The 12,784-nt window shown below is 43.7% G+C and overlaps 1 protein-coding gene across 1 annotated transcript in view; it reads left to right on the top strand.

The window, feature by feature from the left end:
- Positions 1-432: 432 nt before the first annotated feature.
- The window catches only part of LRRC74B (leucine rich repeat containing 74B), a 77,751-nt gene continuing 65,399 nt past the window's right edge, over positions 433-12,784 (top strand). The window contains exon 1 of the mRNA XM_033956647.1: positions 433-840. Coding sequence (XP_033812538.1) covers positions 658-840 — 183 coding nt within the window. The 5' untranslated portion in view covers positions 433-657. The remainder of the gene's footprint in view (positions 841-12,784) is intronic.

A 12,784-nucleotide genomic window follows, 5' to 3' on the forward strand; every position in this document is an offset into this window, starting at 1 on the left:
AGACACCCTGCTCTGACCTGGCCTCCAACTTAGTAAAGACACAGATGCTGTCATGGAGCAGCTGAGGAGTTCCGGTAAACTTAGAAAATCCTCATAGTTTTCCTTCTAAAATGCAAACTTCAGAACTTCTCATCTGTTTTTCACAAAATGTATCTGATCATTGCAGTAAAGTCAGCAAGTTAAATCAAAAATCTATTCCAGAATGTGTACAAACTGCAGGTCACCTGCCCTCATCACACCTCACAGGCATCTGAACGCCTGCAGGACCCCTATCTTCACCTTCTGTCTATCCTGGACAAAGCCCTGCAGGATGAGCCTAGGAAATGCCAGAGCTGCAAACAGCTCCCTTGTGGCTTCCCTCTCAGCCGCCCTGGGACCTTTGCCATGGCAACCAGACAACAACCAAGCCTGTGCCAGGCCGGCAGAGTCAGCGCTGGGTCCTTCTCAGTGAATCTAAATCAGCTCCAGGCTGGGGTCCTTCTCATCCCTCTGCAAGGATAATGAGCTGACAGAATCTCTTAGGAGTCTGGGATTCGTCTAGTAGGCTGAATTCCAGCAGAGCTGCCTATATTTTTGTGGTCATTTCTCTTTCCACCGTCCTGATATTTGGTTTTTCTCGGGAGCAGCATATCTTGAAGTTCAAACATTTGCAGTGGGATGATGTTGTCGAGCCGCAGGTTTGCCAAGGAGCTCATATCCAAGCTGCCTTTACTGGAAGAGGTGACAGATGCTGAGCAGGAGATGGAAGAGTCGGCCAGGACCTGCTGTTTGGGTGGTATCTGCAGCAGATGCCCCAGCCGGCCTCCAACAAGTTTGAGTCGGGGAAGTGTCGACAGTAAGGTGAGTGGTCAGACTTACCACAGTTCCAGTTGGGGCAAGTTAGGCCACTCCTGGGTTTCAGTGGGCGGAATTTTGGGCTAAAAATGACACCAGGATTGTACATTTAACAATCAATAGCCAGTGCCTGCTCAGAAGAGCTTATACTCTAATTAGCCAGGATTGCCAACATGTTCCACTGAGCAGGAACTGCAAGGAATCTGCACACATTTCTCATGCTTTAATCTGGCAGAGACAGACCTACCAAGTCTCCCACATTCAGCAGAAGACTCCTGCACTCCCGCTCCTCAGTCTTCACCTCCTTTAGCAGCAGAAGCTCTGTTTAATAAGAAGTTTCTTGATAATAGTTGCAAAATCTCACAGGAAGTGATGTTTTATTAAAGTGTCTTCTGCTGCTGGGGGGGGGGGGAGAGTCAAAGTGGCTTTTTACTGTCACATTCTGTAGAACTTTTATGAGCAAGAGGGTGGAGACAGGAGTTAGTGGGTGTGGCTAGACGGAGTGGGGAGGGTGTGTGTGTGTGGGGGGGGGGGGTTGCATCAGCAAAGAAGGGGTTATTTTTTAGACTTCATTATTTGCCTTTTATGAATCTGAACTTGATAAGTTACTTATACAAGTACAGCTGGAAGGTTCCTGCACCATAGAGTTTACAAGTTGTAGCAAGGGTGAAGTGAGTTGCCCAGTGTCACAACAGCTGCGTTTGAGTACCGGCCACAATATAACATTGAAAGCAATGATCAAGAGAAAAGACAGCAAACTCTTAGATGGTCTAGGTAGGAGCAGGTGAATTGCGAAAGTCCTTGAACTGTCAGATCCTAGAGTTCACTGTCTCCGCTCCGCATATAATGAGTGGCATTTACACCAGTAGACTGTGTGTGGGTCTGATAGCCTGAAATGGTCAGTGCTGGTAAGCCACCCCTAGCCTGGCTATTCAATGCCAGTACATATGAAGCTCCCAGCACTGACTCCCAGTCTGGTGCCTGGTTAACCCGCTGCATAAAGTTAGGATAGCTGTTTTACTATGCATACAGTAGAGAATGACATGGGGACAAATTTTTCTCCATCCCCGCAGGAATTCAAATTCTCCATCCCATTAGTTTTGTCGCTGTTCCTATCCCTGCCCCTACCCCATTCCTGCAAGCTCTGCCTTAACTGCACAAACTTTGAACACATGATTTTAAAGTGTTTGAGGCTTGTGCAGATGACGATGGAGCTTGCAGGGACAGGAAAAGAACTTGCCAGGACAATGAGTTACAACAGGGACAGGGAAAAATTTGTCTAGCATACAGTTCAAGCTCCTATTGCTGACCTATAAGTGTGCTCATTCTGCTGCCCCTCAATCTCTCTTCTCCGAGAGAACTCCATTTCTCAGGTAAGCTGCTCTTAGCTTGACCCTTCTCCTCCACTGCCGATTCCAGACTTCGTTCCTTTCATCTAGCTGCCCCCTATGCCTGGAATAAATTACCTGAGTTTGTCCACCAAGCCCCTTCCTTTCCCTTGTTTAAAAGCAGACTAAAAATCCACCTTTTTGATATAGCCTTCAATCCATAACCCTACTCTCCACTGCCCACCAATCTAGCCAGCAGATTCACGGTTCCCCTTAACAGTATCCATGACATCCTGTTTGTCTGTTTAGATTGTAAGCTCTTTCGAGTAGGGGCTGTCTCTTCCTGACTCTGTACTTCTGGTAGTGCTATAGAAATAATTAATACTATATTATACAAGTCTTACATCCCGCAATTTTTCAACAAGGATTCAATATGGCTAACAAAATACTTTGTACAGTATTACAGTAGGCGAGAGAGATCAGTAGAGAGGGATGTAATGGCTACAGTTATTTTATAAGGAAAAGAGATATGTCTTAAGTGTCTTCTGGAAACTGAAGTACGAGGAGATCTTTCGTAGGGATGTAAGGAGTTTATTCCAAATGTATGAAGCTTGGAATTCAAAAGTGGACTTGAAAATCTTTTTTTGCTGGATTTGTTGAAGGGAAGAGAATCTTGAACTTTTGTATTAATCTTGAGTTGAGGAAGGAGGATGTGACCTTGATACTTGTGGTGAGCCCTTGAGAGTTTTTGCCATATAGGGCTTTGAGGGTCATACAGGTCATCTTGAACTGTATTCTTTATTAGTAGCCAATGTCGTTCTTTGAGGAGTGAAGTGGCTTTTTTCTATTTTGCTGGCTGGAGTATTCTTGAGTGTCTGTAGTTTTCCGAGATACTACAGTATAGAGAGTTACAGTAAATAATAATAATAACTTTATTCTTGTCTACCGCCCATCCATAAGGTTCTGGGCGGTTCACAAAGAAGAAGAACTAGACAATCAGTGAAGTATCCATAAAATTCTGTAGATCATAATCATGAAATAGGAAGAAAAAGTACAGTAATGTAACAAACTTATGAAACAGGGATGTTTTTAAAAACATTATAAGAATACATGTGAGAAATCAAAGGGCTTAACCAAAAATTCACTTTTCCTAATTGAAAGGCAAATGTCTTATTCAAACATCTCTTGTAATGACAAGCCTTAACAGAAGGGTTTTTTGATGATCTGTAAAAGTTAAATTGGGAGACAAGTACCCCGAGATCCAGACCCAAAAGAGCTTTAAAGCAAAAACAGCCAAATTTAAAAAGGATACCTGCTTGAAAAGGTAACCAATGTAATTGCTGGTAAAAAGGACTGATGTGGCCAAAAAGTAGGCCAACTGCCGTGTTCTGTATTTAAATTTTTCTTATAGGATGCCAGATAGATAATATTGCAGTAGTCAAGAGCAGTAGCATTGCTTGACTGATCATCCTGAAGTTGTTATGAGTTAGGACTGACCTGATTGTTCTCAGTTGTCTTAGTCTAAAGAAGAATTTTCTCATCACTGCATTGATTTGCTCTTTATAGGTTAAGGAAGAGTCAAGAATGACGCCCAGTACTTTGGAAGGTCTTTCTATTTGTAGTTTCTCTCCTAAAGTTAGCTCTGTTTCTGTGCATGGTAGTGAGTTGAAGTCACCAACCTAGAGAATCTTGGTCTTGGACTTCTTTTGTGTCCAGCCACTTGGGTCGTCTGTTGTATTGTGCTATCTCCAATGTATTTAGATTGTAAGCCCTTTCGAGCAGGGACTGTTTTCTTATTCTTTGTGACTCTGTGCAGTGCTGTGTGCGTCTGGTAGTGCTATGGAAATAATTAATAGTAGTATTTCTGGCATCGCAAAGGAGACAGATGTCATCTGCATAGGAAAGGATTTGGACTTGTGGAAGGGTGAAACTTTCGCCTAGAATGCATATGTATAGATTGAATAGAGAGGGAAAGGGGGATTAATCTAAGTTGACACTACACCCTCCCTCCATCCCTGGCCTCCCCCAAAGTCAGTTAGCACTAGCCCGTTAAGATGCACTGAATATCAGCTCTCCTACCCAGTAAGACCTTTTGAATATTAGGCCCAGAATTGCCGCTGGATGCATGTAGAGATTGATGCAGGGGAAACATTTGTCCCTGTCCCCGTGAGCTCGGTCCCCATCTCCATGAGCTTAGTCCCTGCTAGAGAATGACATGGGGACAAATTTGTCCACGTCCCCGCAGGAACTCAATTTCCCTGTCCCATCCCCATGAGTTTTGTCCCTGCCCCATTCCTGAAAGCTCTGCCTTAACCGCACAAGCCTCAAAACACTTATGACTTTAAAGTGTTTGAGGCTTGTGCAGATGAGGATGGAGCATGCAGGAATGGGGCAGGGACAGGAAAAGAACTTACAGGGATGGGACGGAAAAATGAGTTCCTGTGGGGACAGGGAAAAATTTGTCCCTGTGTCATTCTCTAGTCCCCATCCCATCCCCACAAACCATCTGATCCCATCTGGACAATCCTCAAATAGTTATGATTTTATATTGAACTTATTTTATTTAAGTACAAAAAGAAACAATATTCAGTACAATTATCATTTTATAAACACAAGGATTAACAAAGCCCCTGTCTCCCCTCCCCTTCACAAATATCCCCCCCACTATCGAGAAAACTGAACAAGCCAAATTACTACAGAATGCTAGATAGAAAAATCAAGTTAACAGAATACTTCAGTCACACATGGTAGGAATAGTGTTAGGGGAGTGCAACTAGGGCAACTGCCCCCTGGTCATAGAGAGCCCTAAGCCAGCTGGAAGCTAAAGAAGCACTGCCTGGGCTTTGCAGTCCCCAGTTATGTCTAACATCAGCTTTAGCAGGATACATATTTTAAATCTAATATATTCTAATCACAAAATAGAAAATAAAATTATTTTTTCTACCTTTTGTTGTCTCGTCATTTTATTCTTCAAATCATGTTGATCTCAGGCGCTGATTTCTGTTTTCTTTTGTCTTCTCTTAACTTACTTGCCAGGGTCTCCTGACCATTTGACACATCTTCTTTCTCCATGCTCACCATTAATCTTCCATCTCTGTGTATGTTTTTTCCCCATATTCAGCATCTCTCTTCTCTTCTGGAAATAGTCTTTGATTATGAAAACATTTTTATAATTCTCAACCTCCAGTTTACTGCACTGGCAGGATTCAAAATGAAAAGCAAAAAGCAGCAAAAAAAGCAAAATAAAGACTTCACAATAATCAATGAATCCTTGGCTATGCTTTCTAGTGGATTTTAATTGCTGTGCTGATAAGCTGGGTTTGATAAGGCAGTTTCTATCAACTTTGCTCATGAAATCCTTTAGCAAAATTATGTTGGTGAAATACAGCTTTAGACAGTTCTTTAGGAAACAGAAGAGATCTTATTGTAGAGCAACAGGTAAGTTCAACCACATGTAATACAGCATGAGATATACAGCTTGCAGCTCCAGCTCTGCTGTGGAAACCTCATTGAGCTAACCCAGCTGCACGCAGCATACTAATCAGCACCAACGGGGAAAGAGAAAACTGACTTCAATGTTAAGGCAAAATTCAAAACTCTGTCTCTTCTGAGTAACACTCTTCAAAAGTATTGTGCAAGAACCAAATATCAGCCAAAAGGAAAGTTAAATGCAACTCCAAACTTACAGATTTAGCTGATCTGCATGGTTTCATCTGGTTCCTGAAATACTGGTAAGCCTGTACCAATCTCCATAGCTTCAGGCTATGAGAGAAACTCTGTCCCTGGGTAGAGAGGAGATTCTTCCTCTTTGTGCATAACCCAGTCAGAGGGGTAATCTTTGGAAGGAGATTCTGGTCTGCTTGTGCTCAGACCAGCTCTCCATGCCCTGCCCCCAGCTTCCTGGTCTCTGAGGCTCTGGTAAGTGTTCCTGCCTCTCCTCCTGTCTGTAATCTGACCTGGCTTTTCAGGAGCTCTAAGACACCCCCCCTAACCCAGGGCGGGGGAAAGCAGACTCAAGTATTTCTCTGGCAAGTTTCCTTCCCTTGCTTCTAATAGCACTCTGCCTTAAAGGGACAGGACTACATACCTGCCACAGTGCCAATCCTGGCTATTCAGAGACAAAAACTCTGAATTAGCTCTGGATTTGTCACAACCCTGACCATATTTGGGCACTGTTCCCGCCTTTCACATACTCGCCCCTCACGTGACATGTTTTTGACCATCTTTTTAAAAAATAGTCCTTATGGTAAATTCTGCTGATGCCTCTTGATACAATGTTCACTTGACTGTAGGCATTGTATTCAATGTCTCAGGAATGCCCCCTCCCATCCTTTGAGTCAGCAATACCTCTTACTGTCATGCACACAATGTTTTGTGGGTTTTTTTTTAAATTTATAAGATTATTCGTTTATTACAACAAATAAAAACTAAGCAATTACAAAGAAATTCAGAAAACAAAAAATCATACACCAACTTAAATTTCTAGTCCACATTATTAGGACTGCTATTAACCCAGTATATAGAATATAGAAAATATATAATCACCTTATCTACGGGCAGGAAATGATTCATCTTCTTGTATATCTCCTCTTTTCAAACCTCTGCATTAGTCCGAGGTAAATAATCCAATTTAGATTTATCTTGCAAAAATGTCTCCAACAGAGGTGGATCAACCAAAATGTATTTATTGTTCTCGCATGTGACCAATTTAAGAAAGAATAAAGCTCCCACAGCCAGGACCTGAGCCTTAAGCTGTAGGAACTGTTTCTGTCTAGATCAGGGGTCTCCAACTCAAACCCTTTGCAGGGCCACATTTTGGACTTGGAGGTCCTTGGAGAGCCTCAGAAAAAATAGTTAATGTCTTATGAAAGAAATGACAATTTTGCATGAGATAAAACTCTTTATAGTTTATAAATCTTTCCTTTTGGCTAAGTCTTAATAATAATGTTGTAAATTTTTGTTTAAATTTATTTATAAGATTTTCACTTTATTATCAAGCATATCATCTTGTACAGAAAGTGTAATCAAGAAAACATAATAACTTAATCACACACTAGTCCTCAATTTTAGGATCCATGATTAACGATAAGAGTAATTTAAATTAAAGATAACTTAACAAACGAAATCACTTAATCTGCTGCTGCAAGAGAGCTAATTATTCCTTAGGTACAGGTGTTTCTTCACACTCAAGATGCTTCTGAGAAAGGAAAGCAGTCAAATGAGCCGGTTCTACAAACACATATTTTAAAAAGCTGTATAAGAACTGCCCCTGTTGGGTCAGACCGGAGGTCCATTGAGCCTGGCAGTCCGCTCACGCGTCGGCCCCTCAGGTCCAAGACCTGATAGTGCTCATACCCTAAAACTGTCATACGCTTTTCGCTTATGACCTGTAGAGTAACCTTCTATCTATACCCTGCAATCCCCTTCGCTTCCAAGAAGTCATCCAGTCCCATTTTGAAACCCAGTATTGTACTCTGTCCTATTACCTCATTTGGAAGCGTGTTCCAGGTGTCCACCACCCTCTGAGTGAAGAAAAACTTCCTTGCATTCGTTTTGAATCTGTCCCCTCTCAGTTTTTCTGAATGACCTCTTGTTTTTGATGTCCCCGCTAGTCTGAAGAATCTGCCCCTATCCACCTTCTCTATGCCTTTCATGATTTTATACGTCTGTATCATGTCTCCTCTCAGTCTCCGCTTTTCCAGGGTAAAGAGCCCCAGTTTGTCTAACCTTTCGGAATATGAAAGGTTCTCCATTCCTTTTATCATCCTAGTTGCTCTCCTCTGGACCCTCTCAAGCATCGCCATGTCTTTCTTAAGGTACGGTGACCAGTATTGGACACAGTATTCCAGATGTGGTCGCACCATTGCTCGATACAATGGCAGGATAACTTCCTTCGTTCTGGTAGTGATACCTTTTTTGATAATGCCCAGCATTCTGTTTGCTTTCTTTGAGACCGCTGCACATTGCGCCGTTGGTTTCATTGTTGTATCCACCAATACCCCCAGGTCTTTTTCTAGGGTGCCTTTCCCCAGCACCCTTCCTCCCATCGTATAGCTGTACATGGGGTTCCCTTTCCCCATGTGCAAGACCTTACATTTCTCCACGTTGAAGCTCATCTGCCATCTTTTTGCCCATTCACACAGTTTGTTCAGGTCGCTCTGTAATTCTTTGCATTCCTCAACAGTTTCTACTCTGTTGGAGAGTTTTGTATCGTCCGCGAACTTGATAACTTCACACTTCGTACCCGTTTCCAGATCGTTAATGAATATATTGAACAGCAGCGGTCCCAGCACAGATCCCTGTGGGACACCACTCGTGACCCCTTTCCAGTCAGAGTAGTGTCCTTTTACTACTACCCTCTGCTTCCTATCCGCCAGCCAATTTTGGATCCATCTGTGGACGTCCCCTTCCACCCTGTGGTTCCACAGTTTCTTCAGCAGGCGCTCATGGGGTACCTTGTCAAAGGCTTTTTGGAAATCCAGATATACTATGTCAATGGGGTTACCTTGGTCCAAATGTTTGCTTATCCCCTCAAAGAAATGCAGTAGATTCGTTTGGCACGATCGTCCTTTACAGAAACCGTGCTGGCTTGTTCTCATCAGTTTGTTTTTTTCTATATGCTCATTGATACCTTCCCTGATCATTGATTCGACCATCTTCCCTGGAACTGAGGTCAAGCTCACCGGTCTATAGTTCCCCGGGTCGCCTCTCGATCCTTTTTTGAAGATTGGTGTAACATTTGCTATCCTCCAGTCTTCCGGGATTATCCCTGTTCTCAAGGATAGGTTGCATATATGCCTGAGTAACTCTGCTATTTCGTCTCTGAGCATTTACTGACAATTCCATCTCTAAAGATCATTAATACCAGAAGACAATTTATCTTCTCAGTTACTGCCCCACAAATCTGGAACTCTCTGCCAATTTATTTAAGAGAAGAACATAATATTGATAAATTCAAGACCAATTTAAAAACATTCCTTTTCAAAGACGCTTTTGATTAATAAGTCTTACTCTGAATTCATTAATGCTGTATTTGACCATTCATTTTAATTCTCATCCTTGTGTTTTTGCCTGACCTCCTTTTCTATAATATTTTGTAGTTCAAATCCCCTCTTCCTATTACTCGTGTTTTGTTAAGTTTGATATAGTCTAGTTTATTTTAATGTTATGTTTAAATTAATGTTTTATTTTTAATATTGTAATTTTAATTGTTTCTGTTCATCGCTTTGAAGTAAGATTAAGCGATTAATCAAAAATTTTAATAAACTTGAAACTTCAGTATTCTCGGGTGGATCCCATCTGGGCCAGGAGATTTGTCAATTTTTAATCTATCTATCTGCCTGAGAACGTCTTCGAGGCTTACCTCCATGCATGATAATATTCCCTCTTGATTCCCCTTGAAGATTTTTTCCGGTTCCGGCACGTTGGATGTGTCTTCTTTTGTAAAGACCGATGCGAAGAACTTGTTTAGTCTATCAGCCACCTCTTTTTCCTCCTTCACCATTCCTTTCCTGTCTCCCTCATCCAGAGGTCCCACCTCCTCCCTCGCTGGCTGTTTCCCTTTTACATATCTGAAAAATGGTTTAAAATCTCTTGCTTCCTTGGCTAGTCTTTCCTCGTATTCTTTCTTGGCTTTTCTGACCACTCGGTGACATTCTTTCTGATGCTTCCTGTGCTCTTTCCAATTTCCTTCAGTTTTGTCCTTTTTCCACTTCCGAAATGATGTTTTCTTGTCTCCTATCACTGTCTTTACTTCATTGTTTATCCATGCTGGGTCTTTAGTCTGATTCTTTTTGCATCCTTTCCTAAATCTGGGTACATATAGGTTTTGTGCCTCGCTTACCGTGTCCTTGAGTAGGGACCAGGCTTGCTCCACAGATTGAGCTTTCTTGGAGCTGTTTCTGAGCTTCTTCTTCACCATTTTCCTCATGGCATCATAATTCCCTTTCTTGAAGTTAAACGCTGTTCCCTTTGTTCTCTTCCCCTTTGGTAATCCTACTTCCACTTGGAACAGTATCATGTTGTGGTCACTGTTTCCTAGCGGTCCCATTACTTCCACTCCCTTTGCAGGTCCTTTTAAAAAGCCCGTTGAGGATCAGATCCAGGATCGCTGCCCCTCTCGTTGGAGTCTGGACAAGTTGTTCCATGAAACAGTCTTGGACGGCTTCCAGGAACTCCGTTTCCTTCGTGCATTTTGAATTTCCAAGACGCCAGTCTATCCCGGGATAGTTGAAATCTCCCATAACTATAGTGTTAGCGTTCTCGCATTCCCTCTTCAGCTCAGCTACCATTTCTGTATCCTCTGCTTCCGATTGCCCAGGTGGACGGTAGATCAGTCCCATCTTTATCTCGGATCCGTTTTTTCCTGGTATTTTAACCCACAATGACTCCAGTTGACCATTTGCCGCTGCTGTATCCACACTAGTTGAGTGAATGGTTTCCCTTATGTACAGTGCTATTCCTCCTCCTTTCTAATAAGTCCTATCTTTTCGGTAGAGTTTATACCTTGGCAGTACTATGTCCCATTTGTTTTCCTCGTTCCACCATGTTTCCGTGATCCCTATGATGTCCAGGTTCTCATTTTTGGCCATGACTTCCAATTCCCCCATTTTATTCCTTAGACTCCTTGCATTAGTGTACATGCAGTCAGTGGCGTACTAAGGGGGGGGCGGTCCGCCCCGGGTGCCAGCCATGAGGGGGTGTTCCCGGCCTTGCCGTTCATTCCCCCCCACCACCCCCGAAGGACCGCTCGCCCCACTGACCTTCCTGCACCACCTGTGAAGCAGCCCGCAGCAGGATTGCGACTTCAGCGATACCTGAGCTGCTTGGGCGCTGCTTCCTGCGCCGCAGTCCCGCCCCTCCTCTGACGTCAGAGGAGGGTCAGGAACACGGCGCAGGAAGCAGCGCCTAAGCAGCGCAGAGATCGCTGATGTCGGGATTCTGCTGCGGCTGCTTCATAGGTGGTGCAGGAAGGTCAGTGGGGCGAGCGGTCCTTCGGGGGTGGTGGGGGGGGACTGAACGGCAAGGCCGGGAGCATAGGTAGTGCTGCTTCATAGTGGTGCGGGGAGGCCAGGGGGCGAGCGGTCCTTCGGGGTGGGGCGGGCGGGCAGGCAGGCAGGCTTTCAAGGAGGAGGGGGGTGACAGACAGGCAGGAAGGCCTTCAAGGGGGGACAGGCCTTGAAGGGGGGGCAGGCAGGCCTTCAAGGGGGGACAGGTCTACAAGGGGATGGGACAGGCCTACAAGGGGGTGGGACAGGCCTTCAAGGGGGGAACAGGCCTTGGGGGGGTGCAGGCCTTCAAGGGGGGGACAGGCCTATAAGGGGGTGGGACAGGCCTTCAAGGGGGGTGCAGGCCTTCGGGGGGGTGCAGGCCTTCAAGGGGGGACAGGCCTTCAGGGGGGTGCAGGCCTTCGGGGGGGTGCAGACCTTCAAGGGGGGGGACAGGAAGGCAGGCCTACAAGGGGGGGACTGGCCTACAAGGGGGGGAGGACAGGCCTTCGGGGGGGTGCAGACCTTCAAGGGGGGGACAGGCCTTCAAGGAGGGGACAGGCAGGCAGGCCTTCAAGGGGGGGACAGGCCTACAAGGGGGTGGGACAGGCCTTCAAGGAGGTGGGACAGGCCTTCAAGGGGGGTGCAGGTCTTCAAGGGGGGACAGGCAGACCTTTAAGGGGGGACAGGCAGACCTTTAAGGGGGGACCCTGGTTTAGAAGTACACAGAGGGAAGGGGGTGTTCAAAAAGACATGCATATGCCAAACTTTGGGGGGGGGGAGGAAGAAATAATGGGTCTGAAAATAGAGGAGAGGGAGAGAGATGATGGACCATGGGATTTAGGGAGGGAAGGAACAGAAAGATTAAAGAACAAGCAACATATTACAAAAAAAGAATAATCCAAGCAAAATCATCTTATTATTAAAAAAAAATTATACAATCTAAAAATACATCTACACTATATAACATTTTAAAATCCATCAATCACCAATCCAAAAATCTACCTCATGAATCTAAATCTCTTCCAACAGCTCAAGATTTAGCTGATTGCTTTGTCGAGAAAGTTCAAAATATACGGAAACATTTCAAAACTAATCAACACATTACTTCTGTTTTAGAACTTGATAAGTTATCATTATTATCCTCAAAATGTTCTCATTTCAATCCACTTAGTCTTAATGATTTAGAGCTGGTTTTTAAATCAGTAAACCTCAAAGGGTCTTATATGGAATCTATTCCACCTACCGTCATTAAAAATATTTCCCTATTTTTGGGCCTTATATACATACACTAATTAATATTAGCTTACAACAAGGCATTGTTCCTACAGTCTGGAAAAAATCGATCATACGACCAGTCCTTAAGGATTTAAAAATTGGCCCTGACATTAAATCTAACTATAGACCAATAGCCAATATTCCATATCTAGCAAAAATAACGGAAAAAATTGTATACAATCAACTATTAGAATACATAGAAAAAACTAACATACTTCATCCAAATCAAACAGGATTCAGACAAAATCACTCTACTGAATATTCTTTGATAGGAATGACCTCAACAATTTTGTACCACTTAGATCACCATTCTTCGGTTATTTTGATCTCATTAGACTTATCATCTGCCTTCGATAC

This window comes from Geotrypetes seraphini, chromosome 8 (assembly GCF_902459505.1).
Source record: "Geotrypetes seraphini chromosome 8, aGeoSer1.1, whole genome shotgun sequence".
NCBI lineage: Eukaryota > Metazoa > Chordata > Amphibia > Gymnophiona > Dermophiidae > Geotrypetes > Geotrypetes seraphini.